General features: G+C 44.5%; 2 protein-coding genes across 3 annotated transcripts in view; one reads left to right on the top strand and one right to left on the bottom strand.

Annotated features, from left to right (window-relative positions):
- MORN2 (MORN repeat containing 2) overlaps window positions 1-27,777 on the bottom strand; it is a 1,051,609-nt gene that overhangs the window by 802,422 nt on the left and 221,410 nt on the right. The gene's annotated exons all lie outside the window — the stretch shown is intronic.
- LOC126933548 (cytochrome P450 1B1) lies at window positions 19,041-27,307 on the top strand. 2 transcript variants are annotated; one of them, XM_050753362.1, is made up of 3 exons: window positions 19,041-19,125; window positions 19,516-20,559; window positions 23,595-27,307. In XM_050753362.1, the coding sequence occupies exons 2-3, from the start codon at window positions 19,517-19,519 to the stop codon at window positions 24,178-24,180; spliced, it is 1,629 nt and encodes a 542-aa protein (XP_050609319.1). In that variant the 5' UTR covers window positions 19,041-19,125; window position 19,516; the 3' UTR covers window positions 24,181-27,307. The 2 variants fall into 2 exon arrangements, with proteins under 2 accessions (XP_050609319.1, XP_050609318.1); XM_050753361.1 differs by having other exon boundaries at window positions 19,095-19,180.

Raw genomic sequence — 27,777 nt, forward strand, 5'->3', positions numbered from 1 at the left:
TAGACAGCAATGGGGTGGATTCAGAGCCCTAGAAAGGAAGGTCAGGGAATGATGTTCTGAGAGGAGATACACAAAGAAGATAGCCATTTAAAAATTCTTCAGGGAAGAACTTTCCAGGCACACACACACACAAAAAAAACCAAAAAAAACCAAAAAGCAAGCCCAGAAATCACTCTGACGTTGGAGGCAAAGCCAGGCCCAGGGTGGGTGGAGAGCAGTGCACGAAAAAGGCAGGAAGGGTATAGATCATGGGTGCAATTGAGAACATGTTAAAGAATTTCAAGCAACATGCTTGAAATTTCATTTTTAAAAGATAGCTTGCGCTAACCTGTGGAAATCGAACTTTACGGAAACCCAAACAACTAGTTGGAGAATACTCTCACTTTTTATATATTAAATCACATAAAACTCCAATAATGCAATGACGGATTAAAAAAAAATCCACTTCATCTCAAAAAAACAAAACACAAAAACCAAAAAAACAAAAAACCAAAACAAAACAAAACCACTCCAAAGGTATACATCATAGAGTATAAAGATCCCACATTCAAAGCAGAGGTGAATTACTTGTCAGGATCCCTTAGTGCTGAAACTGCATATGGAGCCCCCTTTTTTCTTTCCTTTTCTTTCTTTCTTTCTTTCTTTCTTTCTTTCTTTCTTTCTTTCTTTCTTTCTTTCTTTCTTTCTTTCTTTCTTTCTTTCTTTCTTTCTTTCTTTCTTTCTTTCTTTTTTCTTTGTCTTCTTCCTTTCTTTTCTTTCTCTCTTTCTTCTTTGTTTCTTATTTTCTTTTAATATTTAGCTTTATTAAAGTTTTTTTTAAGGAAAAGAAAAAAACCAGATTTGTGCTTCTGAAAAAAATTTTGGCATAGATTCTAAACAAACACACTAAAGCCATATTCTTTAATCTTCTTAGATTCATAAATGAGCTATTTCCTTAGTTAAGTACAATTAGGAATGGCTTATTTTCTCAATTTTAAGTGAGTTTCTGAAACATATCACATGACACAGAGGATGAGTGGAAATTAGAAATTGTTGCTGCTGTGATTGTTCATGAATTACGCCATCTTTAATTGTGTCTGAAATCTAAGACCACCACAAGGAATTAACATATAATTCAATCAGAGTTAAAAGGATATTACCAAAGTTAGCACTGTCAGTTTCCAGCATGCATATGGTGATAAATTAGGAAATCTTTTGTATATTTAAGATTGTCCTCTCAGAACATTTGGATATCCATGTAACACTGCCTTTAGGATAAAAATAAGATGGGGAGGGGGTCTGGAGTTGTTTGCAGATATTTTAACACACACTTGAACTAAATATGTAGAAAAATAAGGTTTTTACACATGTATAAATTATTCCACTCCCAGAGAGTCATTGCTCTTAGGTAGCCACAGGAGATGGCTCTTTTGCATGTAAACGCAGTTGGTTCCCTTGTATGAAAGGCTCTCTGGCTTTCTCTTTGTTTCCCCTTCAGACTGTGTGGGGGCCACTGTGTGGACATCTTGAGTCATGCATTAACTAGGCTAATTATTCCAGTGAACTAAGCCTGCTGGGCATTAAGGCTGTGGTTGGTGCTATTACTACTCTGAGATCAACGTTCTCTCCTATTTCACTACGTTCAAGGTCACTAAGGAAAAATTTTAAACCCAAAGCGGTGCCTCCAGAGCCCTGGGAATCCAGATAAGGCACTGCTTCTCCTAGTATCACCTACATCCTAGCAGCCTCTCATTACTGCAAGCAGTTTTGTGGAATTCTGTAAACCAGGCTAATTTCTCACAATGTTAATAAAACAGATATTTACCTAATGATATTTTTAGAGCAGAGGCGAAGGGACACAATTGGTATAGTAATTGTTGCAGGAGATCATAAGGTCAGATATCACATACCTTCCAGGCATTCCTGGCGCCTTTCCTTCCTCCTCCCGCATAACTCTTCCCAGCACAAAATTTCCCTTTCTCAGATGAGAAAGGAAAAGTACACACCCTCTTCGCTTCCTCCCCCACTTCTGCCTTTTCCCCACAGCTGTTCTTGTTGCATTTTCATTTCTCTATTCTGGTCCATCGATCCTAAAGGCTTTGGAGTCCTGCCCACCCACATTGGGTATACTCTCTTCGTGGATTCAGAAGTTCCCTTTCTTCCTCCACGACCAGCTTCCAGCTATCACTACTTTTCTCACTTTCCTTTGTTGAAAACCAGCTTTACCGTGTTCATGATCATTTCTCAGATGTCTTATTTAAAAAAATAGCCCTCCCCACACTTCCTTTTTTTTTTTTTAAGCCTGCATTCCAGCCGGCTAGGAGGAGAAAGGTCCCTGTTGAGTTGGGACTCGAGGTTTTATTCATTTTCCCTCCATTACAGGAACACTGCTCCCTCAATCCTCACTGGTAGTAGAAATTCTGCTTAGTTTCTCAAGCCTGTATTTCACTCATCTCAAGTCTTCTCTAGCTTCTCTCCTCACTCCCTGAGAATGCTGTGTAAAGTTGTATGTGTCATACTCATCCCAATTATTAAAGAAAAAGGACACCTAACTACCATCAATTGAATTCCCAATATAAATGTCCTTTCCTCCTTAAAAGTAACCTCAAATTCTCCTCTTAGGTTGAGTGATCCTGGGAGAAATGAAATATGTAACGTTCTTAACTACTGGCAGCTACATGCAAACAACCACACACATTCTTCTTCAAATACTTTGGTGAGATGATTTCTATTCTTAAAAAAAGGCACTTCCAAGGATATAGTTATTAACATTTTGTCTTTTATGTCTTTCCATAGTTACAACATTTTCACTAAGATAAGCAGCTTTTCAATGAAGTTGGTCCTTTCCTGAAGTAATTGTTCAAAATCTCTCTAATCACCACTCTAACTAGGTTTCCTTTGGGGACTGGGGCTAGCGCTGCTCATCTCAGATTGTGAAAGTCTATCTTAAACCCACGCAGCATTCTTATCCTATTGTGATGAAATCCATAGGGTTCAAAAGTTAATTCTTCCATGAATGTGTACCAGGTGCTGGGGAAGGCTGGGAAGGAGAGGCTGAGTGGTACAGATGACCGAGTTCCTGAGGGTCTAGTTGAGCAAAGATATATTTAATACAAAACCAAGAATAACAGCATGAAGTCAATGGAATAATAGTGTGAAGTGCTCAAGGGAGCCCAGAAGAAAAAACAGTCCCATAATGGAAAAAGGAGGGTAACAGGAAGGGAGTTTCACAGCAGACAAGGAGAAGGGGCATTTTTGGCTGAGGAAACAGCCTTGAAATGTAGGCTGTACTTAGAGACCATTTAGCAGTCTGGTGTGGCTAGGGGGTAAATTTGATAATTCCATGGGGAATGAGACAGACACAGAACCTCTACCCCAAATCCTACCATCTGGGGGCCTAGAATCCTTCTTTGTTTCTTGTCAGTAAGGCCAAGAAAAGTACTTTTTTGAAGAAGAATTTTAAAAGATTTGCATGGCTAGTGAAATCTTTGGGATTGTAGGAAGAAATCACAATAATAGTTATAATAGTTATAACTATTATTATTATTTTGTCAAACTCCAAGTGATTTAAGACATACATAGTATTTTATAGCTAAAGGAACTTTAAAGACCATTTCATCCAGCCTACTTATTTTACAGATGAGGAAATTGAGGCCCAGAGAAAAGTTCCTCGCTGCAAATCCACGGCTAGTTAGGAACAAAGCTGAGCTAGAGCACAGATCTCTTGCTTCCTAAGCCAGATCACTTGCCATGAAAATGTGTCACTCTGTGCACCCCCCACCACCGACTTGTCCTATTTCTCAGAGAAGAAAAAGCAATGGTTAGAGTTTAAGAGGTTTGCCTGAAGTCATCCAGCTCCTGGTGGCTCAGAGGGGACTCAAACCCAGGACATCAGGGACACATAGCCAACGCTCTCCTGTAAACATTCTTACTAAAACTTAACCCATTCACGAGGGATGAAGCGTGAGACAGAAGAGTGAGTGTGGTAATTAGAGCCCCCCCCAACCCACGTATCTCCAGTCATGACCTGGGTAAGAAATACAAGGGCTGAAAGGGGTCTGCTTTGCCTCAGCTGCCACCAGCCTAACCACGCACGGCTAAGCCTCAAGGAGTTCTCTTTCTTCACTAAGGGCTTAGCTGCAATGTGGTTTAAATTAGACATTTCTTGCCTGAGTAGAACAAATCACTTAGGTTATATGCTGACAAAAAAGGAACAGTCTGCATGCTTGGAAAGCTTAGGGGGAATTAAATTATGTGCTGTCACTTAAGAGTTGTTCCTCTGTCCTGTACACCACCACCTCTCAATTGCCTGCAGGAGCTGCAGAGCCTTGCGTGCAAGCTGTGCCATAACCCAAGGCTTAACATAAACTTCGGGCTCTCAGGTCATTGGGAAATAACAGGTATATCCGGTTGTGCCTTTTGTGCTTGTCTGCACGCAAATTAAAAGCTCGTGCTATGCTGAACTCCTTGGAGCCTCTGGTTACAGAGAAGGGAGCGATGCCTTGGAATGGAATTTTCACACAATTGTCCTGTTTGTTTTTCCAGAGAATTGGGTGATAGTGTGTGTTCGGACGAAGTTCGCACCTCTGGGAGGCTGAGCTCAGAAGGGGCGGGATGTGGAGATGGCCATTTGCCAGGCGATCCTCTAGAGAGTAGGGCTCCAAAGGACCCCACGTCTGAACTTTGAAGGGATGGTAGTGCTTACGGGGGGCGGCGGGGAGGGCGGGGTTTGCGCAGATCTCAAACTTCCTGGCTAGTAGCAACAATGCCAAGTGCAGAGCTAGATGGGGAGGGGTGCAGGAAGGGATCTGAAAGCTTAGGGACCATGTACTGAGGCTGTCACCTCCCTAAGGGAGGCTCCCCACCTCCCTAAGTTTTGTGATGCCCCCGTTACAGTTCAGCCCTGAACCCTCCGGATGGCTGACTGGAGTAGGAATGGAGTGTCCACTCCCTCTTCATGCTTCTTCCCGTGGGACGCAATAGTATTCCCTTTGCTGTGACTACAGCCTCCCCCCGCAACTCCCCCGTTAAGTAGGAGAAATCTATGCCTATTGCACTCCAACTGTGAGATTTCCTCTGGCGGGAGTTTGCCTAGCTGGTGCAGCTGGGAAGCAGCAGAGAGTTTCTGCAGTCCGGTGGAACTGAATTCAAATTACAGTTCAACCAACATAGTGTGTGTGGCCTTGATTGATAACTCCAACTTTTCCTGCCTTGCTTTATTTGTCTGTAAAAAAGGGATTAGAGTAATAGTTACCTCAAAGGGTTGGCTGTGTGGGATTAATGAAATGATTTCTGTCAAGTGCTTGGCATATTGCCTGGCTCGAAATGCTCCATATATGGCAGTTCTTACATATATGACAGTACATTATTATTGTTACCATCGGTTTAGTTGGCAGAGCTGCCATCCAAAAATTTCAGACTGTGGTTCAATCATGGGCTTCGATTTCTGGCTGTGGCTCAGACACCCTCTTGGCTCCACACCTGAGCAGGATTCACATGCCTCTTCCACTGAGCTGGGCTCTCCCAGCTTCCTGACTCAGGCACCACCTGGTCTCCGGGCCGCAGGGGTTTGGGCACCATGCTGTCTGCCTCTTCTTCCTCCTCCTTCCTGGGGCTAAGGTACGTCATTTGCGCAGGTGGCTGTCTTGGGAAGATGACATCTTTCTAGCCAGACACCTGGTGGTGGCGGCTCTGCAATAGCTTAGAGGGTTGCAGTGGTGTTTCAGTGTGCTCACACTTGTCTCAGGGGCCTATTCTCTTAAAATTGGTAACTGGGACATTATTTTCTCTGAAATGCACCGTACCCTCACCTACTTCCTATGCCAAGACAATAGCCCATTTAGATTTTTCTTGGATGAAGAGATATTCACAAAAAAAACAAAAAACACACTCTTAAGTTTAGACAATGGTTCTCAAAGTGTGGTCCAGGGACCCCCTCGGAGTGGCCCCTGAGACCCTTTTCAGGAAATCCACAAGGATACAGCTGTGGAAATAAAACATTATTCGCCTTTCTAACTCTTATTCTCTTACAAGTTTACCGGGGTTCTTTCTGCAGAAACAGATGTGAGTCACCTGCTATCTTCTGTTAAGTCATAAATTAAAGAGATTTGTAACAATATTTTTTAAAACTGCCCTCTGACTAAATATTTGTGATTTTGGAAACTAGTTATTTTCCATAAAATGTTATTTATGTTAACATGTATTAGGTTTCTTATTTTTAATGAACTAACAAATATTTTATAATTTTTTCAGCTCTCATTTCTAGAATTGTAAATATTGATAGATATTTAGCTAAACAATAGTTCTCTGGACTCTACAATATTTCTTAAGAGTTTTAAGAGGTTCTGAAAACAAAACATTTGAGAAACACTGAGCTAAGATTTTGGCACTGGGGCCTATGAAATCATTGCTTTTGCTCACTTCTAAATAAAACTATCATTTCTGAGGATTGAAATAGTGCGAATTTTATGGTAATTTCAATATAATGGGTTTGAGTGTAGCAGATCTAGTCATGAAGCCCACATGGAGGCTGCATGCCAACTCTCTGCATGTTCCAGCCACTGTGTTAAAGGAAGATTTTCTAAGCCCTCCCAAGATATTTGATTGTAAATTGTGGAGATTAAACTGCTGGGCAGATACCAAGGATATTCTGCACAGGGTGGGGAGGAGGGTGTGAGTTGCATCAGGTTCTGGAAACAAGATGGCTTTGCCTGTTGTGGTCTTGGGCTCCTGGAGGGAGTCAGCTCACAGGGCAGGAGAAGGTACTGGGGTGGCCCAGGTCCTTACTAGAGACCTCTACAGTTAGTGTAGTTAGACGGGCGGGGCTTCTGTAAGACTTAGGATGATAAGCAGTAAGTCAACAAATGCGTACTGGTGTGGTATAGACGGGCTTTGGTGCCTGCAGACCTGAATTCTAATCCTGACCCCTCTCACTTGCAACCTCTGTGACATTTGGCAAATAGTTTATTGTCTCTGAGCCTTAATCCCTTTATATATAAAGCAGGCTGAATATACCAATATTTTTAGGATGATTGGGAGAAATAAATGAAGCTGTCAATGTAAAGAATAGAAAACAGTGCCTGGCACTTAGGGGGCAAATATTAGCTACTTTCTCTGTCTCCGAACTTGTTGTGTGGTGTGGGAGACTCTAAGGGAATGGAGGAGCTTAAGCCACAGGCCCTGGCCTTATGATTATAACATCAGAGAGGAGAATGCTCCTCACATTTAGCAGGGCACAGTGCTCCAACTGTGGTACTCACAATTGTTGGGGTGTTTACTCCTTGTTGAGTGATATGTGTTAGGAGGCTGAGGCAGGAGGATCCCTTGAACCCAGGAGTTCAAGACCAGCCTGGGCAACACAGAGAGACCCTGTCTCAAAAAAAGATACGTATAAGTTGCTCTTCACCTCTCTGATTCGCTGCCGGAAGTCTCAGGTATTGGGTTCAGAGTCCAGAGTAAATGAGAGCAGAAATGGAGGTTCCCACCAGCCCTGAGTCCCTTCAGTGCCCTTGCTGTGGAAGAGGATTCCATTTTACCCCATAGACCCAGGGATTCCACTGGCGTGTGGCTGGTAACCTTGGGGCTCAGGGCTCAGTCACATCCTTACTGCACCAGGAAGTCCCTGAAATAGTGTAGGAGAACGGGGTGCCTGGGGGCATGGCTGCCGATTGGAGACCACAGTGCCTTCTCAAGGCTCAGAAACTGGGAAGCCTTCCTTCCTTCTGCATTCAAACCCTTAAAATGCATAACCCACCAGTGACTGACTGAGCACAATGGGAAAAGGAAAAACGGAGGTTAGTCAGCACCAGAGTACAGACCATTGAATCTAACTTTCCATTTTGGACTGGAGAGCATTCGAGACAATTTCCTCCCTGGCCTTTAAGAAGGGAGAGCTGGGAGTCTCCCGCTCTGCCTTCTGGTACAGGCTCCAGAAGTAGGCTCAGCTTCCCTCAGTGTGGCTGTCAAATGGGCTGTATGCCCCGGGTCTGAGGCCACAGTACACGTTGACTCAGAGCTGTAATGTAAGAAAAAAAAAAAAAAAAAAAAAAAAAAGGCGGTGTTTTCTGGGAAGCTGGATAGCATTGCTTCATTTGTACAAATCACCACCGGGAGGTCCCACGACAGCACTCCCTTGAGTTTTCTCCCAATTGTACTGCACAGTGTGGAGTTTTCTGAACTCTCCTCGGTAGGGAATTGCATGAGTGTTGTCCTGGAGCCTCATTGCCGCAGGGCTACGAAGCATCCACAAAAGCCACAGAGGGACTGGCCAAAAGCCTAGCTTGGCGGAAGAGGCCCAGCATGGCCTCATCAGGCTCTTTGGGGAACATGGCATCCCCCTGCCTAAAGAACTGTCTCTGCACTACCTAAGGGTCCTGATGTGGAGCGCGTGTGGGTGAGGAGAAATGAGATGAGGAGAAAGTGCTGCAGAGCTGCCATCTGGGAGTTGGCGGGAAACACGAATTGGCTATTGGTGCTGAGCTCTTCTGCCAACAGCAGATGGTTCTATGAGATCAGTCTTTTTAAGGCGGCAGCAAATGGCCTCCCACAGAATAATAACAACAGCTAATGATGCCTGAGCACCCAACACATGCCAGGCACCCTTCTAAAAGCTTTACATGTATTAGTTCATTCAGTCCTCACCACAACTCTGCATAATCAGTACTGGTATCATCTCCATTTTACATCTCCATTCACTTAAGTGTAAGCTGGACCCAGAGAAGTGATTTCTAGCATGGAAGTCAGTCTGTTGTAAGTAGGAGAGCCAGATGCAGATTCAATCTGGCTCTGGAGTGATGCTAGCAACCACTCAATGTGCTGCCTGAGAAAGGCAAGGAGGAAGTGACTGGTGCCACCTTGCGCTGTTAGGAATTTGCATATGTGTAATGGCACACCACCCTGGTAGCTGTCACGCTGAACCAAGTGGGCCATATTTTTATTCCTGCGAGGTTCAAGTCCTTGCCATGACTTGGATTTTACTGGACAGAAATAAGGACTTAGTAAGTAGTAGTAATAATGATAATGGCCAACTGTTACTGGGTGCTCACTCTGCCATCAACTACGCTCTTTGTTTCCTTACAATCAGTATCTCACTTAATCCTCAAAACCACCCTCTGTGGTTGGTATATTACCTGTCTTCTACAAGTGAGGAAAGTCAGGCTCAGCAGGGTTAAATAACATGGCCAAGGTTACAGCTTATAAATAAGAGAGCTGGTGCTCACACCCAAGAGTGCCTGGCCCCAGAAGCCAAACTCATAATGATTGGGTATGCTGGCCGTATTGCCTTTAATCTCCTCTGGAGGATTAGAAAAGCCCGGAAGGCATCTGGGCCTGTGCCCAGGGCCGGTAAAGAATTGCCATTCAGGCCGGGCGAGGTGGCTCAAGCCTGTAATCCCAGCACTTTGGGAGGCCGAGACAGGCGGATCACGAGGTCAGGAGATCGAGACCATCCTGGCTAACACGGTGAAACCCCGTCTCTACTAAAAAAATACAAAAAACTAGCCGGGCGAGGTCGTGGGCGCCTGTAGTCTCAGCTACTCGGGAGGCTGAGGCGGGAGAATGGGGTAAACCCGGGAGGCGGAGCTTGCAGTGAGCTGAGATCTGGCCACTGCACTCCAGCCTGGGAGATACAGCGAGACTCCGTCTCAAAAAAAAAAAAAAAAAAAAAAAAAAGAATTGCCGTTCGTCTAAGAGGGAATATGGAGGTGTGTGGAGTTGGCTCTCCAATCCTGGCTTCTGTGATGTGTTCCACAGGGATGTGGAGATCTGGAATTTCCCCCTTCTAACGTTTTACCAGCTTTCATCTGGGGATTTCCCTCATTTGTCAGGAAAAGGAGATAATCTGAACACAGGCATATGTATTATTTAAAATAAAAAATAGGTCTGAAAGACAAGTAAAAGTTTTGTTTTGTTTGTTTTGCTCCATATTGGCAAAGCTAAGTCAAAGTAACCATCCTTTATAGAAGGAAAAGTATTTAGGTACATTCTACTTGGTACAAAGCCAAGGTTCATAGGGATGGGAATTGGCAAACCTTTTTAGAAGACAGTGAGGATGTAGCATATATGCATATATCCCTATGGCTCAAGCATTTCTATTGAGAATCAATACTGGGGGAACATTTGCAAATGGATTCAGAATTGCACAGAAAAGTGAAATCACTGCAGTGGAGTCTCTAATAATAGAGTTGAGAACAACATAAATGACCATATAAGTCACTGTTGATTGTTGAATAAATAATATTGGCCGGGCACAGTGGCTCATGCCTATAATCTCAGCACTTTGGAGGCTGAGGTGGGAAGATGGCTTGAGTCCAAGAGTTCGAGACCAGCCTGGACAACATGGCAAAACCCCATCTCTAAAAAATACTCAAAAATTAGCCAGGCATGCTGCCATGAGCCTGTGGTCCCACTTACTTGGGAGGCTGAGGCAGGAGGATTGCTTGAGCCTGGGAGGTGGAGGTTGCAGTAAGCCAAGATCACACCATTGTATTCCAGCCTGGGCGACAGAGCAAGACCCTGTCTCGAAATAATAATAATAGTAGTGATAATAATAATGTCATGGTCATACTATGCAGCAGTTTAAAATCACGAAGCGGCCCTATCTATCTATCTATATGTACAACTGTATGCATGTACATAAATAGAAGGCACATAGTACCCACGGTTACTCTGGGAAGGGGTGGGAGTGTGAGTTTTCTCATTTTTTTCTCATTTTTCTGCATATTTTTATATACTGATTGACTCTCTTGCAACAAGAATCTATTTATGTTACTACATGTGTGTGTGTTTTAAGAACAAATATCTGGCCAAAATAGAAAAATAATTTAATATGCATAATATTCTGGATGTATAATGATACGACTATATAACATAAACCGTAGTCCAAAGATTTTTGCCTAGAAGTAGTCCAGACTGGGCCATGCTTTCCCTGGATAGTCTTCCTGCCCTGCTCTAGTCTCTGCCCCTGGGAGTATCAACATAGCCTCTGAAGGCCAGAACACCATCCTAAAGCCACAAGATGCATTTAATAGAAATAAATGTAAAATCTCACATGTAGTATTTTTTTGAAAAATCAATAATACAAGTGCAACTAAAGACTCAGCCAGCTACCAAGTCCTATATTAAAGGATGAAGATGTTTGTTTATCACAATCTTAGTAGAATATAGATGTTTTAACAGCGGGATGCAGATATTTTAAAATGGCAAAAACTTTGTTTGCATTGAAAGTAACATTATGTCTAATGGGAAGTAACCACACCTCTCTGGGCTAGACAGAATGTCATATTTGGGATACTATGTTCAGTTTCAGGCCCATACTCAGGTGGACATACTGAAAAAGTACATTGTCCAGAAGCACAGATAAGGAACTGGGGCATTTTTAATTGGTGGAAGGATAGCTCAGAAGCAGCACAATTCCATCTTCAAACATGTGACAGGAAAGAAGAATGAGTCTTGCTTTATGTCACTCCAAAGAATAGCTCTAGATTTACCAGAAGGCAAGAACATTCACTCCAGAATTTTTCTTAATATTGGGAAGAACCTCCTAGCATCTAGAGCTGTCTAACCAAAGCAGTCCAACAATAGAACAGACCACAGTTGAGAAATGATCACTTCAATAGTAGAAGGGAAAAATCCTGTTGGGAGTCAATGGCCAAAAAAGCTGACGTATAATTATCTAGCCTTTGTGTTCTCCTTCGGGATCACGCACGGAAGACTAACCACTTAACAGTGGGATGCAGATATTTTAAAATGGCAAAAACTTTGTTTGCAGTGAAAGTAACACGATGTCTAATGGGAAGTAACCACACCCCTCTGGGCTAGACAGAATGTCATATTTGGGATACTACGTTCAGTTTCAGGCCCATACTCAGATGGACATACTGTTAAGTGGTTATTTAACTATCAACTATTTTCTCAAACCCTGGATACACCCAGAGTTTTTAACCGGAATTTTGGTCCATTTGTGGAAAGAGAAATAAACCTGTGACAGAATGCAGATCTAATGCTAAAAACTCAGAGGTGAATGGAGAGAGACAGAGGAGAGACTGAGAGAGAGAGAGAGAAAGAAAGACTAGAATCTGGATGCTAACCATCCAAACACCTGGAGGCTGTACCTCCAGGTACAGTCAACATGTCCATGGCTAGATGTTGTGACCTTAGCTGAGCCCACATGTACATTCTTTTGTTGGTGGGGTGTTTTACTTGTTGCTTTATGTATTTTCTTGGTAACCTGGTAAATATTTATTTTTAGAAAATGAAAATAAAAAGGAAAACCAGTATCCATCATCTGCCTAAAGATTTTCTATGGTTGGTCAAAGAAATAGGGAAGTAAAATGTTTCCCTATCGACCACAGTCATGGACAGTAGGCTCCCTGTTTCACTGTCAGAAAAATTGATTTCAGGCTGGGCGCAGTGGCTCATGGTTATAATCCCAGCACTTTGGGAGGCCGAGGCAGGTGGATCACCTGATGTCAGGAGTTTGAGACCAGCCTGGCCAACATGTAAAAACCCTATCTTTACTAAAAATACAAAAATTAGCCAGGCATGGTGGTGCACCCCCGTAGTCCCAGCTACTCGGGAGGCTGAGGCAGGAGAATCGCTTGAACATGGGAGGTGGAGGCTGCAGTGAGTCGAGATGGCACCACTGCACTCCAACCTGGGCAACAGAGCAAGACTCTGTTAAAAACAAAAAACAAAAAACAAAAAACAAAAAAAAAAAAAAAGAGAAGGAGAAGGAGGAGAAGAAAAGTCTATTTCAGGAACTGGAGCGGGTGGTAGTGGAAGCCCAGAGAAGAAACTTGCAAAAGCAACCACAGACCCTGGCATCCCTTCCCTTCATATGGAATCATCACTGGGCCAAGTCGGTGGGAGCTTCCCCCCACAGATATTAAGTAGCAGAGGCACATGCTCTAACACTGAGCAAGAGAAGTACGTGCACCGGCTGAGAGCCCAGACAAAGTGACTGACCACCATGACTGTCTTTTAGCCCCAGGACTGGATATTTTGTTCCTTTTTCTTTTTCTTAGTTGCTGTATCTCTCTACTCCCTCTTCTTATTTCCTTCACTCTTTTCCCCTCTGCCCTGATTCTTTACTCTTCTGTGTGAGAGAGAATGAAGGGAGGAAGGGAGACAGCAGAACAGAAAAGGGGGCGCCTAGGGTGAGAGTGGAGGTCTTGAGGGAATGAGGGTGAGGAAGACAGGAGTGGACCCAGAGAAAGGGAAAATGAGTGACAGAATGAGAGAGAAGAAAGGATGAAGCAAGGGGAAGGAAAAGGGCAGAAGGAAGCAAACCAAAGGAAAGAAAGAACTGGGAATGTTGCTGGGAAAAACCATTAAAGCACAGCACCATTTGCAGCATTTATGAAGCACATGGAACCCTGAGTAGATTATGCCCCTTAACACAGGGGCACAGTAGAACTAAGGGCATGACACTGCTTTATATTATATTTCTTCTGCTTTCAAAAGGAATTGAAGAAAGCCTATGATAAAAGAGACAAGATACACTCAAACCCTTCAAAGAACAAGGACAGCAGAGAAAGTACAGGTTATAATCCATAGCGCTGAGGAGAATGACTACAATTGAGCACACTTTTTATTAGTCCTGAACTCCAGGAGTGATGTATCAGATGCAGGACCCTGAACAATCCCACTTTCTTTCCACTGTCCTTGCTTACAAGAAACCCTCAACAGAAGCTAAGAAGGCAATGTAAGATCAAAATGTTAGGAAGATCTTTTTTTATGTTCTTATAGTTAACTTTTAATTTTGATATAATTACAGAAGAGTTTCAAGGAATCACAAAGAACTCCCATTTACCCAGATTCTCCAATTATCATTGACCACATTTACTTTCTCATTCTCCTCTCTCTCCCTCTCCTTCTCCCCCAACCCCTCTATTTTTTCCTTGAGCCATTTGAGGGTAAGTGGCATACATTACACCCCTTTACCTCTAAATATGCATTTTGGTGAGAAACTAGAATACATGTAGCTTTCACTACATGTATTTCTGTGGCTTTCACTAATACCAGACAGAGCTCATGGGCAACCAGGTTGGATGGGGAGAGGAGTAGGAAACTTATTTTAAGCTGCATCTACTTAGCAAGTGACTATCTTTTCTTAGATTAATTTAGGTCAATAAAAATAGCAGAATCTTCTAAATCAGTTTTTCACCAAACTTTACCTAAGACTGAGAAAACATCAATTGTCTACATGAAATAATGTTAATAGAAATGAGGGTTGGTAGCCAATACTCTTGGTGCTAACCACTCCATCCAAGAAACCTAGAAACTGCTTAATACAAAGAAAGAATCCTTGTTAGCCTGTATAACGCTTTGTCAGCTCCAAATCATACCTTCATCTTTCCATTTTACATCTCTGAAATCTGGATGTATCTTAGAATCGATGATGCAATTATAATTGGTAGCTTCCTTTCTTTGTATTAGTACATAAAAATAAGGGTGCATCCTACAAATGATGGCTTCTGAGATTAGATAAAATACCTTTTTATTAGCTCTGTGGTTCTCTGCCTGTGTATTGCCAGGAACAAGGAAGTGGAGCATTTCAGGTGAGGCACGGGGTTTTGGTATCAATTCCTAAGATTCCTTTCATGGTCCAGCACATGGGGTGCATCATCCTACAGCTCCTCCCTCCATCACGCTCTCAGCCATTTGGTGTGTCTCTTTATTTCTGCTCCTCTTGCCTAGCAGCATGTGCCTGATTACTGAATCCTGTCCACCCAAATGTCAAGGGCCTACCAGAGACGGCTGCTTCTCCTCCACTCTCCTCAGTGCATGTGGGTATGTGTGTTTGGAGATGACTGGAAAAGCCCAGTGGCTACCCATTAAACTGACACAGGGGTCACGCTAGAGAGGAAGACCACGAAGAAAACTGACTTCCAGCCTGATAACAGAAGGGCCGAGCTTTCTGGGCTACTGGCTCTAAGGGCAATGCATGTATCTGCTGATTTAAAATAATAATAACAATAATGGCTTTGAGTTTCCTTGGGTTATCCTCCAACCCAAAGAAACCAATGGGCAGACATGTATGCATGGAGTGGACTGGGTTGGCTTCCTAGCATGTTCTGCCATCTCTTTTTTTCTGATGACAGAAGAAGCCCCTGGCCACAGGGTAAAACCTGATACCAGTCTGGCCCCCTGGAGTCCTTCTAAGACCCTGGAAGAGAGCTGTTCTCTTTCTCTTTGGTTTGTTAATTTTAGGCTGCTTCCTCGCCATGCAAAGAGAGAAAGCCCAAGCAAAGACCAGCATAGGCAGAGAGCCTGTAGAGCGGCCTGGGTCCTTGCGCCCTGTGAAGCATCACAGTTACCTTCTCTGCACATGGGCCAGTGCATTCCTGTTCTGCTTAAACAAGCTTAAGTTGTTCCTTCGAATCAATACAAGGTATTTTAAACCTGTCTTTACTTTAAACTATCCCCCAGCTTAGCTGTTCTTTTTGAAAGTTATTGGCAACAAACAATTCAAGCTTGAGATTTGGGAGGGCAAAATGCCCATATTCTGTGTTGATTGAAAGGAGATTCCTGGACCTTAGGTCCCTGCTTTGGTTGAGAAGTTGTGATGATAATTAAAGAGCCTGCGTAGATTCTCACTAGAGGGAGGGCTCTGCCTTGAGCTGGGTTGGGGTGCCCACAGGCTGCATTGGATTTATCCAAAGTCCTTATCATGGTACCAGATGGGCCATTCAATGAAGTTTGTACCATAAAGCCCTAGGAACCCCAGGCTTGAAGATTCTCTGCAGGAGGTGTTACCATAGCCAGTCATTTTGGTTTTGCCATAACTGATAAGGGCTTATCTTTCTGACAGCACTTACCAACCTGGTTCCTCTGATTTTTGAGTCATGTCCTAGAAAAAGAGCTGAGCCCAAGGAACTACGGCTTGCAGGACATATCTGATCTATCTGTGATGGCAGGAAAGCATGCATCTAGTTGATCTAAAAACTAGATGGCATTATTGAGGAGCTGCACAGAAGATCTTAGGAACAGCCTCGTTTTATACTTTTTATAAATAGGAATTTACTTAAAGGCAATTTCCATCTGCTCTCATTCTGGCAGAGGTATTGTGATAAAGGCTTTCAGGAATGTCAACAGCTCAGGATTGGCATTAGCTCATAGATAATTCCCATCTACTAAATTAAAGTCTATGAGAGACTGATGCATGCACCAGAGTCTTGAATTATTAGGCAAGGATCTTGCTAAAGCTGGACATGGGAAGGTTGCTATGAAACTCATTTCAAAGGCTATGTAGGCCAACTCAGCTCTGTGAAACCAATGCTTATTATTAAACCAATGCAACTGCTCAAAAACTAAAACTCCATCACTATCTAAGTTCCCCATCATGGTGTGTGAAATCATTTCCAGAAAACTTTTCAAAAGATACCAAATAAAAGCCATCACAGGCTGGGCACGGTGGCTCACGCCTGTAATCCCAGCTACTCAGGAGGCTGAGGCAGGATAACCTGGCGGGTGGAAATTGCAGTGAGCCGAGATCACGCCATTGCACTGTAGCCCGGGTGACAGAGTGAGACTCCATCTCAAAAAAAAAAAAAAAAAAAAAAAAAAAAAAAAAATCCACACAAAAAGACATTTCTTTATCAGGTCAGCAAATTGATTGCTGCTTTCAATCTCTCAAGTCAGATTCTCTTCAGACACTCCTTTGTGTTTCTTTACAATGTAATCAATCATTCCAGGGTCAGCTATGAGGCACAGTCCACTGGCCTCCCTCATAACCAATTTAATTGCAAACGGTTAGCATACTATTTCTTCTCTGCTATTCTCACAAAAACACTATTTAAAAAGTTCTTCCAGCTGCTTTTTTTTTTTGAGACAGAGTCTCACTTAAACTCTGCTGTCCAGGCTGTAGTGCATTGGAGCAGTCTCTGCTCACTGCAACCTCTGCCTCCCACGTTCGACCAATTCTGCTGCCTTCCCCCCGATCCCCGAGGAGCTGGGATTACAGGTGTGCGCCACCACGTCCGGCTAACTTTTGTATTTTTAGTAGAGATGGGGTTTCACCATGTTGGCCAGGCTGGTCTCGAACTCCAGACCTCAAGTGATCCACCCGCTTGGGCCTCCCAAAGTGCTGTGATCACAGGCGTGAGCCACTGAGCTCAGCCCCAGGTGTTTTGTTTTGTTTTGTTTTGTTTTTTTTAAGGAAGGCAGGAAAGAAGGCATTTGGGTCTCTTATCTGCAATTCTCTTACGTGTAAACTTATGTGAAGGATCTGGAATGGGACTTCGTGGCTTTAAGCCCTGACTCCACTTCTTGATGGCTGCGTGACCTGGGTTAAGTCACGCAACCTCTCTGAACACCAGTTTATTCATCTGTAAAACAGGTCAATCATAGCACAAGATTCGCAGCGCGGGTGGAGCTCAAAGTGCAGGGTTGTCCGTGGTGAACCCATCACTTTTATATTTATCCTTTGATGAAGCCAGCACAATTCCTACCTGGTTAACTAGATACACTTCACCTCCTCCCTCGAGTTCGCCCTTCCCCCCGCCTTGTGAAGTCCTTGTTCTCTTAGCTGTCTTGAAAATCCTATGCATCAACATGTAGGAAAGGGCGCGCCAGGCGGGGGAAGCCACCCCCGCCCGAGCGCCTCCGGCTTCCCTTTTAAAGGGATCGCCCCCTTCGCGACCGCACACGCGACCAGGAAGACCACAGAGCCGCGGGTGAGCGGCGAGGTCGCGATGCACGGCCTGCGGGTGGTGGCCCAAGCGTCTGCCTCGCTGGCCTGGCAGGCGCGACTGTGCGTGCGCAGCCGAGGGTGGTGGCGGCCTGCACCCCACGCCAAGGGTGGTGGTGGCCGGCACCCCACCCTCGGCCGCCGCCTCCGCGTGTCAGGTGCCGTGAGAAGCGCGGGAGGGGCAGCCGCGGGCAGCGCCCAGGGATATGACTGGAGCCGACTTTCCAGAAGCGGCGCACGCAAAGCCCAGCTCGGCACGCAAGGGGGAGGCGACAGCAGAAACTTTTCAACCCGATAAGGTTCGCCAGAACGCGGAGATTTGCCTCCTCTAGCCACCCTCCGCCCCGCTCGGATCCGCCCCGCTAGCTCCCCCAAGCCCCCCCAGTCGCCCCAGCTTGGCTCCCCGCCCTGCGCCAACGGCTTCCGTCGCAGCCTGGGCGGCCCCGCGCCCTCCAGCGGGCGGCGCCACCTGGAGTGGCCTCTACGCGGGAAATCTCAGGGTCAGCTGCGCCCCAGGAGCCTTTGTGTTCCCAAGCACTGTCGGGGCCCCGGGGCGGGGGAGCGGCTACTTTTACGGATCTCGCCGCAAGAACTGGAAAAAACTTTGCATGCCAAAGAGCCTCCACTGAGGTGGCAATTTGTTTGCGAGAAACTAAGATAAAATTTAAACAACAAACCAGGGGCGCTCTGAGGCAGGGCGCTGTGAGGCAAACCTCTGCCACTACACTGGCTTTCCGGGAAGCAAGCTCAAGACCGGGAGAGGGAAGGGAGGTCGTGCGCTGGGGGTGGGGCGCGCTCCCACGTCTAGAGCACCGGCAGGGGCAGGTGGTCCCCAGCGCAGTTCTGGGGACACCGTGGAGCCTCGATCTGAGGTGGCTGTTATGAAGAGCGGTTACCGCACAATGGAAACGTGGCCACCTCCGCTCCCACGAAAGCCTGCTGGTAGAGCTCCGAGGCCAGCCGGTGCGCCCCGACGGGAGTCCGGGTCAAAGCGGCGTGGTGTACGGCGCGCCCCGCCCCCCGCAGGCCCCGCCCCGCCAGGTCGCGCTGCCCTCCTTCTTAAAACCCGGAGGAGCGGGATGGCGCGCTTTGACTCTGAGGTGGGAGCGAGCGCTTCTGCGACGCCAGCTGTGAGAGCCGCAAGAGCGTGGGAATTGACGCCACTCACCGACCCCCAGTCTCAATCCCAGCGCTGTGAGGAAACCTCGACTTTACCAGGTCCCCAAGTGCAGCGGGGCTCGGCGAGCGAGGCACCTTTCTCCGTCCCCATCCCAATTCAAGCGCTCCTGCCACTGACGACGCCAAGAGACCCCAGTGGGAGTTAAAGCTCCCAATAGGGGCAGCAGGTGTCCAGGGCGGGCCTGCGGGTTCCTGTTGACGTCTTACCCTAGGCAAAGGTCCCAGTTCCTTCTTGGAGCCGGTTGTCCCGCGCCACTGGAAACCACACCTCCCCGCAGGTCAGTCTGTCTGCGGAGCCGCTGCCCCGCGACCTCTTCAGATGGATTCTTGCAGGTAGGGAATGGCGTGGTAGGCACTTTAAAGGAAATCAAGCGCCACCGCCTCGATGCCCGCAGCGTTGTCCCCAAATTGCAGGAACCGTTACGCACCTTGTGGGGAGGGGAAGAGGTTGGCGCTGGGTTACAGCGAGGTGGAAACACGCCCCTTCTCTTCTCCAAGGGAGACTGGGTTGGGGATGGGAAGGGGTGTTTTTGGCCATTTCTCCAGAGAGTGAGCTCCGACCTCTCCACCCAACGGCACTTAGTCCCCCGAGGCTGGGGTACGGGCGTGGGGCGCCCGCTCCTGTCTCTGCACCCCTGAGTGTCACGCCTTCTCCTTTCTGTCCCCAGCATGGGCACCGGCCTCAGTCCGAAGGACCCTTGGCCTCTAAACCTGCTGTCCACCCAGCAGACCACGCTCCTGCTACTCCTGTCGGTGCTGGCCGCTGTGCATGTGGGCCAGTGGCTGCTGAGGCAGCGGAGGCGGCAGCTCGGGTCCACGCCCCCCGGCCCGTTTGCTTGGCCACTGATCGGAAACGCGGCGGCGGTGGGCCAGGCGTCTCACCTCTCGTTCGCGCGCCTGGCGCGGCGCTACGGCGACGTCTTCCAGATCCGCCTGGGAAGCTGCCCCATAGTGGTGCTTAATGGCGAGCGCGCCATCCACCAGGCTCTGGTGCAGCAGGGCTCGGCCTTCGCCGACCGGCCGTCCTTTGCCTCCTTCCGTGTGATTTCCGGCGGCCGCAGCATGGCTTTCGGCCACTACTCGGAGCACTGGAAGGTGCAGCGGCGCGCAGCCCACAGCACAATGCGCAACTTCTCCACGCGCCAGCTGCGCAGCCGCCAAGTCCTCGAGGGCCACGTGCTGAGCGAGGCGCGCGAGCTGGTGGCGTTGCTGGTGCGCGGCAGCGCGGACGGCGCCTTCCTCGACCCGAGGCCGCTGACCGTCGTGGCCGTGGCCAACGTCATGAGTGCCGTGTGTTTCGGCTGCCGCTACAGCCACGACGACCCCGAGTTCCGTGAGCTGCTCAGCCACAACGAGGAGTTTGGGCGCACGGTGGGCGCGGGCAGTCTGGTGGATGTGATGCCCTGGCTGCAGTACTTCCCCAACCCGATGCGCACCGCCTTCCGCGAATTCGAGCAGCTCAACCGCAACTTCAGCAACTTCGTCCTGGATAAGTTCTTGAGGCACTGTGAAAGCCTTCGGCCCGGGGCCGCCCCCCGCGACATGATGGACGCCTTTATCCTCTCTGCGGAAAAGAAGGCGGCCAGGGACTCAGACGATGGTGGCGCGCGACTGGATTTGGAGAACGTGCCGGCCACTGTCACTGACATCTTCGGCGCCAGTCAGGACACCCTGTCCACCGCGCTGCAGTGGTTGCTCCTCCTCTTCATCAGGTAAAGCCTCTGGGAGGTGTGGGCCAGGTCTTTTCTCCTCTGAAAAAGGCGGAGTAGAGACAGAATATGCTGAGTTTGCAAGCAGCGCCCCGGGTGTTTCGCTCCAGGTCCCCACCCCTCAAAAACCAAGATCGCGTCGGGAAAGTGACGACCAAAGGACACACAGTGAGGGCTGAGACACGCGCACGCGCCCCACCCAGCGGTGCCCCGACCCCTCCGCAGCTCCTGTCTTGTCTCTATCCTCCCCTTCCCTGCTTGCGAGTGAGAACACATTTGCAAGACCCCTCCACTCCCCGGAAAAACAAGAGTTTTTAAGTGCCTGGAGATGAGCCCTGATATCTCTCTTCCTGGCGCAGTACAAGCAGAACTGGAATAGTTCCGAAAGAAAGGGTAACGCCATAAATATGTTAAACACAGCGGCCTCTCCTCGGCTCGTTCTCGGCGTGGATCCGAGGCCGCCCAGCCCTGGCGCTAAAAGCGGGCCGCCCGTCAGGGCTTTGTTCCAGGCCAAGGAAGCCCATGGTGCCCGGGCTTCTGTGCGGGCTTCTGTAACCCGCACAGAGGCTTTCAGAAGGTGGCCACAACTAGCGGGCAGTGCTAGGTTTATAAAACCTGCGCGCTAGGAGTTTGAGAAATGCTGGGGTAGAAGACAATCACTTTTACGAGTGCAGAGTAGCATCCAGAAAGGCAGATGGGATATCCAGGAGGCGCCTGCAGACGTTTCTGGCCCCTGCGCTCGACTTGGTTAGCGGACCCCCTGATGCCCACGTTGGTCTCTACTAAGCTCCGACACGCACGGATTCAATAGGTCCCTGGTGTCGGGTTGCTAGATTTGGCAAAAGAAAAGTAAGTTTTACACGGGAATACTTACACTAAAAGATTAGCCCTTGTTAATCTGAAATCCATATTTAACTGGGCGGCCTGTAGTATTTACTCTGGAAACAGTACCCCTAGGGGCAAATGTTTCGCAAGGCAAATCTTGATTGCGGAAGAGACCAGAAATCCTGGTTGTGTCATTTCTTGGCGCACAAGTGAGCAGTTGGAGATGCTGAATCTGCAGGCACCACAGTAAGGTGTTTGGAAGGCAGAGAATGCTGTTTTCTTATTCAAATCCTCTGCAGTCAGTATTTCCTTAGATACTGTACAGCTACCTTCACAAATGAAAAGTTTACACTTAAAATGGCTTTTTAGTATTAAAACCATAGAAACACCCATGGTGGGTGAGGGAGAGGCAGAAACTGAATAAAGAAAAGTCAGCCGGAGATCAGGGAAAAGGAAATCCCAGAATAGGATCCATAGGTTTTTGTGCATCCCCAGATAGGCATTTTAACTTTTGAAACGGCCTTTTTCATTAGAACCGCAGTAGTTCTCCGAGTACTCCAATTAGGCGGCAAAAAGAAAGAAAACCATTTGGGGGTCACTTTCAATTCAATATGCTGATACTTCTTTTTCCTTTTTAGTGAAAACAGAGCATGACAGGGCTTGGCAAATTATACGATCTCTTTTTGTGTATACGTTTTATGGAAGCAGTCATGCCCGTTCACTTATACATTGTTTATGGCTGCGTTCACTCTACAACACAGGGCAGAGCGCAGCAGTGCAACAAAGAAGGCTTGGTTCACAAAGTCTAAAACAGATACTATCTGGCTCTCCCCAGCATACATGTTTCTATGAAAAAAGTTGGCAGACTCCTGCAATATAACGTTGAAGAAGCGATTTTAAAAATAACTCTCCATTTCATCACATATGTGTATACATTTTTTTTCGGAGTTGCAAACAATCAGTTACATGTTTTTTGACTTCTAACACTTTGACTTAAGGTAGTGGACATTTGTAATCTTTTAATACTTATTTTGGTAATTTTTGATGGCTACATAGTATTTTGCCACGATAATGTATAGTTATATATAATCATTTATTGAACTTTTACGTTGGTCATTGGCCTTGATTGCATTTAAAAAATTTTTAATTTTATGTATTTACTTACCTTAGAGACAGGGTCTCACTACGTTGCCCAGGCTGGTCCCAAACTCCTGGGCTCAAGCAGTTCTCCCGCCGCTCTCTGGCTGGTAGCTGGGGCTACAAGTGTGTACCACCATGCCTGGCTAATTTTTAGAATTTTAGGTCCTGTTGTGGACCTATATTTGTGTACCTCTTAAATTATTTTCTGAAAATACATTTCTGGGCATGGATTACTGGGTTTAAAATGAGGCGGGAAGAAGTTATCCTCATGTCTCTTGCCTTGTACTAAGATTTTGTTTTTTAAAAAGATTGTATCAGTTTGCATCATCAACAGTGAGTAAGTATTACAGTTTGTACCATAATCTTATGAACATTAGGAACTGGCTTTTAAATTTAAAAAATACAGTATGTAGCTTTATCCCTCAGGACACCAATTATCTTTGTATAAAATGAGAACAGCATGTCTGTTGGAATTGTCCAGGGAAATGAGAAAAAAAATTTACTTTCACATTTTAACTTTTGTGGGCCCTGGGTGCTTTTGCCTTTGTAGATTCCTTATACCATAAAAAAATTAAAAATTTAAATTTTATGACTACCCTGATATAAAGATGAATACATTAAATGATGCGTGAAAATATTTTCTTCTACCTAAAAGTGAGTTTTTTTAGTTCTGAAGATTGTAAAAGACAAAACTATTTTCATGGGCCCCTAAAAAGTGTTGTGGGCCCTGGGCACTGTCCCTGCAGTACCCAGTGGGAAAAGTTGGCCTTATCTACTACTGTGCTTTTTGAGGCTGGGAAAACTTAGAGTTTTTTGACTTATAATGGGAAAGAGAGTGTTAATCACGCAAGGTCTATTACAGGAAATATAATTCCTAAAGTCCGTCTTGTAATTTAGTGAGAAATTAGGAAGCTGTTTTAGATTTTTTTTTCCCCAGAAATATTAATTTAGTCACTGAGCTAGATAGCCTATTTAAGGAAACGTAGAATTAAAATAAATTTATAATGTGCTTTCTAGATGAAATAAGAATTTTGGTCACTTGCTTTTCTCCCTCCACATTAAACACCAAACAGGTATCCTGATGTGCAGGCCCGAGTGCAGGCAGAATTGGATCAGGTCGTGGGGAGGGACCGTCTACCTTGTATGGATGACCAGCCCAACCTGCCTTATGTCCTGGCCTTCCTTTATGAAGCCATGCGCTTCTCCAGCTTTGTGCCTGTCACCATTCCTCATGCCACCAATGCCAACACCTCTGTCTTGGGCTACCACATTCCCAAGGACACTGTGATTTTTGTCAACCAGTGGTCTGTGAATCATGACCCAGTGAAGTGGCCTAACCCAGAGAACTTTGATCCAGCTCGATTCTTGGACAAGGATGGCCTCATCAACAAGGACCTGACCAGCAGAGTGATGATTTTTTCAGTGGGCAAAAGGCGGTGCATCGGTGAAGAACTGTCTAAGATGCAGCTTTTTCTCTTCATCTCCATCCTGGCTCACCAGTGCAATTTCAGGGCCAACCCAAATGGCCCTGAAATGAATTTCAGTTATGGTCTGACCATTAAACCCAAGTCATTTAAAGTCAACGTCACTCTCAGAGAGTCCATGGAGCTCCTTGATAGTGCTGTCCAAAAGTTACAAGCTGAGGAAACTTGCCAATAAGAAGCAAGAGGCAAGCTCAAATTTTAGAAATACTCACATCTTCAGAGATGGGGAGTAAAATTCAGTTTTTTTTCTAGTTCCTCTTTTGTGCTGCTTCTCAATTAGCCTTGAGGGTGAGCATAAACCAACTGTTCGTCAGGTGAGGTGTGCTCCATACCCAGTGGTTCTTCATGAGTAGTAGGCTATACAGGAGCTTCTGGGAGATTTTTTTGAGTCAAAGACTTAAAGGGTCCAATGAATTATTATATGTATACCGTATCTTGGTTATTTCTGAAGGTAGCATTCTTGGGAGTTAAAATGCACATATAGACACATACACCCAAACGCTTACACAAAACTATTGAATGAAGAAGTATTTTGGTAATCAGGCCATTTTTGGTGAGAATACAAGATTGGTCTCCCATATGCAGAAATAGACAAAAAGTATATTAAACAAAGTTTCAGAATATATTGTTGAAGAGACAGACACAAGTAATTTCAGTGTAAGGTGTGTGATTGAAGGTGATAAGGGAAAAGATAAAGACCAGAAATTTCCTTCTCACCTTTTCAGGAAAATAACTTAGACTCTAGTATTTATGGGTGGATTTATCCTTTTGCCTCCTGGTATACTTCCTTACTTTTAAGGATGGATCATAAAGTCAGTTGCTCAAAAAGAAATCAATAGTTGAATTAGTGAGTATAGTGGGGGTTCCATGATTTATCATTAATTTTAAAGTATACATTGTTAAATTGTAAAACTCCAAGCTGACGTTGTACCTCTCTTGCTTGCCAAAGTACAGATTTTCAATTATGAGCAAAGAAAAAAAAAAAAAAAGATTACCAGCCCAATCAAGCTTTAAATTATGTGACTGTAATGTACTGATTTCAGTAAGTCTCATAGGTTAAAAAAAGTCACCAATAGTATGCAATATATTACTTAATTGTCCATAAGCAGTATAGTAGTTTTATCTTGTTCAGGAAAAGGTTGAATAATATATGTCTTGCATAATATTGCAAATTGAAAAGTACAACCAATGCAACCAAGTGTGCTAAAAATGAGCTTAATTAAATCAACCACCTATTTTTGACATGGAAATGAAGCAGGGTCTCTTCTTCACCCAAATTTTGGCAAATCTCAAAGTTAGATCCTAAGATGTGATCTTATTTTTATACAGTCTTTATTGAAATTCTATTATAATACAGAATCTCGTTTTGAAAATAACCTAGTTAATATGTTAAAATTCCAAATTCATGGCATACTTAAATTTTAACTAAATTTTAAAACCATTCTGATTATCGAGTTCCAGTTGAAGTTAGTGGAAATCTGACCATTATCCTGTGGAAGGCAGAGAAATGTAAGCTGTGTCTGCCCAATGAATAATGGAAAATGCCATGAATTACCTGGATGTTCTTTTTACGAGGTGACAAGAGTTGGGGACAGAATTCCCATTACAACTGACCAAGTTTCTCTTCTAGATGATTTTTTGAAAGTTAACATTAATGTCTGCTTTGTGGAAAGTCAGAATCAGAAGATAGTCTTGGAAGCTGTTTGGAAAAGACCGTGGAGGTGAGGTCAGTTGTGTTTTTTAAGATAGCAGTTACTTTGGTAGCTGGCAAAGCATAAAGCTCAAATGAAATGTATGCATTAACATTTAGAAAAGTGAACTGAAGTCTCAAGTTTTAAATTTCATTGCAATTAAACTTCCAAAGGAAGTTCTACAGTGTCCTAAGTGCTAAGTGCTTATTACATTTTGTTTAGCTTTTTGGAATCTTTGTACCAAAATTTTAAAAAAGGGAGTTTATGATAGTTGTGTGTATGTGTGTTGGGGGGTGGGTGATGGTAAGAGAAAAGAGAGAAAGACTGAAAAGAAGGAAAGATGGTTAAACATTTTCCCACTCATTCCTAATTAAAATTAATTTGGAGCACAAAATTCAAAGCATGAACATTTAGAAAAAAGATGTTTGGCGTAGCAGAGTTAAATCTCAAATAGGCTATTAAAAAAGTCTACAACATAGCAGATCTGTTTTGTGGTTTGGAATATTATAAAATTTCATGTAATTTTATTTTAAAATTTCATAGCTGTACTTCTTGAATATAAAAAATCATGCCAGTATTTTTAAAGGCATTAAAGTCAACTACAGAAATCAGGCTTGCCCAATACATTTAAATTTTTTGGCACTTGCCGTTCCAAAGTATTATGGCCCAGCAAGGCTGAGACAGTGAATCTGGGCTGCTGTAGCCTATTTTTTTAGACTGAGAAATGTATAGCAGCAAAATTAATCATGAACCAATCTGGATGCCTCATGACGTCAACCAGGTCCAGATGTGCTGCAATTTGTTTTTATGTAGGTAGGCCCAGTCGTCATCAGATGCTTGCGGCAAAAGGAAAGCTGTGTTTGTACAGAAGAAAGTAAGGTGCTTGGAGGTTACCTGGCTTATTTAGTATGTTTATAATCTAGTTAAAGAAAGGAAAGGAAACAAAAAACGAATAAAAATAACTGAATTTGGAGGCTGGAGAAATAAGATTACTGCTTTAATCAGAAAGCCTCATTGTATTTCTACAGGAGAGCGAATGTATTTGCTGACAACCATTAAAGTCAGAAGTTTTACTCCAGGTTATTGCAATAGTTAAAGTAGAATGTTTATTAAATGCTTCATTTGTATGTCAAAGCTTTGACTCTGTAAGAAAATTGCTTTTTTCCAAAACAAAAAGATGTCTCAGGTTTGTTTTGTGAATTTTCTAAAAGCTTTCATGTCCCAGAACTTAGCCTTTACCTGTGAAGTGTTACTACAGCCTTAATATTTTTCTAGTAGATCTATATTAGATCAAATAGTTGCATAGCAGTATGTGTTAATTTGTGTGTTTTTAGCTGCGACACAACTGTGTGATTAAAAGGTATACTTTAGTAGACATTTATAACTCAAGGATACCTTCTTATTTAATCTTTTCTTATTTTTGTACTTTATCATGAATGCTTTTAGTATGTGCATAATAGCTATGATGCATAGTTGTAACCAAAATATATTCTGGGGAAACAACATTTATATATAGCTTTTACTGTTTGATATACCAAATTTAAAAAAAAATTGTATCTCATTACTTATACTGGGACACCATTACCAAAATAATAAAAATCACTTTCATAATCTTGTTACGAAGTTTCATTTTATGTTGTAGCAAATATAGTCCAATGCATCACTTTATTTCAACTGTTGCTATGGATTATTCATTAAAATATTGCACTGTAAACATTTTATTTGTCCATTCTACATTTCAGGCCGAGGCTGCATGCTTTTTGTTCCTGTAGGTTTTCATCAACCAAATTTCTAATCTCTATATTTTTTAATTTCTAAGAACCAACACGGAAGTTACATTTCAATGCAAACAATCAAGCCAAATGAGAATTAATTTGCAATGTTGAAAGATTGAATAGATTGCGACTTTAAGTTGCTGATCGATTTCTGCTTCATCTAAAGAATGCAGTACACATTTTTCTTCCTCAGCCGCACACCAGTCCTTTCTCTATTTTCTTCCTTAATTTTTTTAAAGGTACATGTGCCTTAATAAGTGCAATTAATGTCCAATAAAATAAGATGGGTACAAGTATTCTGTCATG

This window comes from Macaca thibetana, chromosome 13 (assembly GCF_024542745.1).
Source record: "Macaca thibetana thibetana isolate TM-01 chromosome 13, ASM2454274v1, whole genome shotgun sequence".
In the NCBI taxonomy this organism is placed as follows: Eukaryota; Metazoa; Chordata; class Mammalia; order Primates; family Cercopithecidae; genus Macaca; species Macaca thibetana.

Coding starts and splice junctions, on each gene's coding strand:
- LOC126933548 (XM_050753361.1), top strand. Junction 20,560..23,594: donor TTGCTCCTCCTCTTCATCAG/GTAAAGCCTCTG, acceptor AACACCAAACAG/GTATCCTGATGTGCAGGCCC.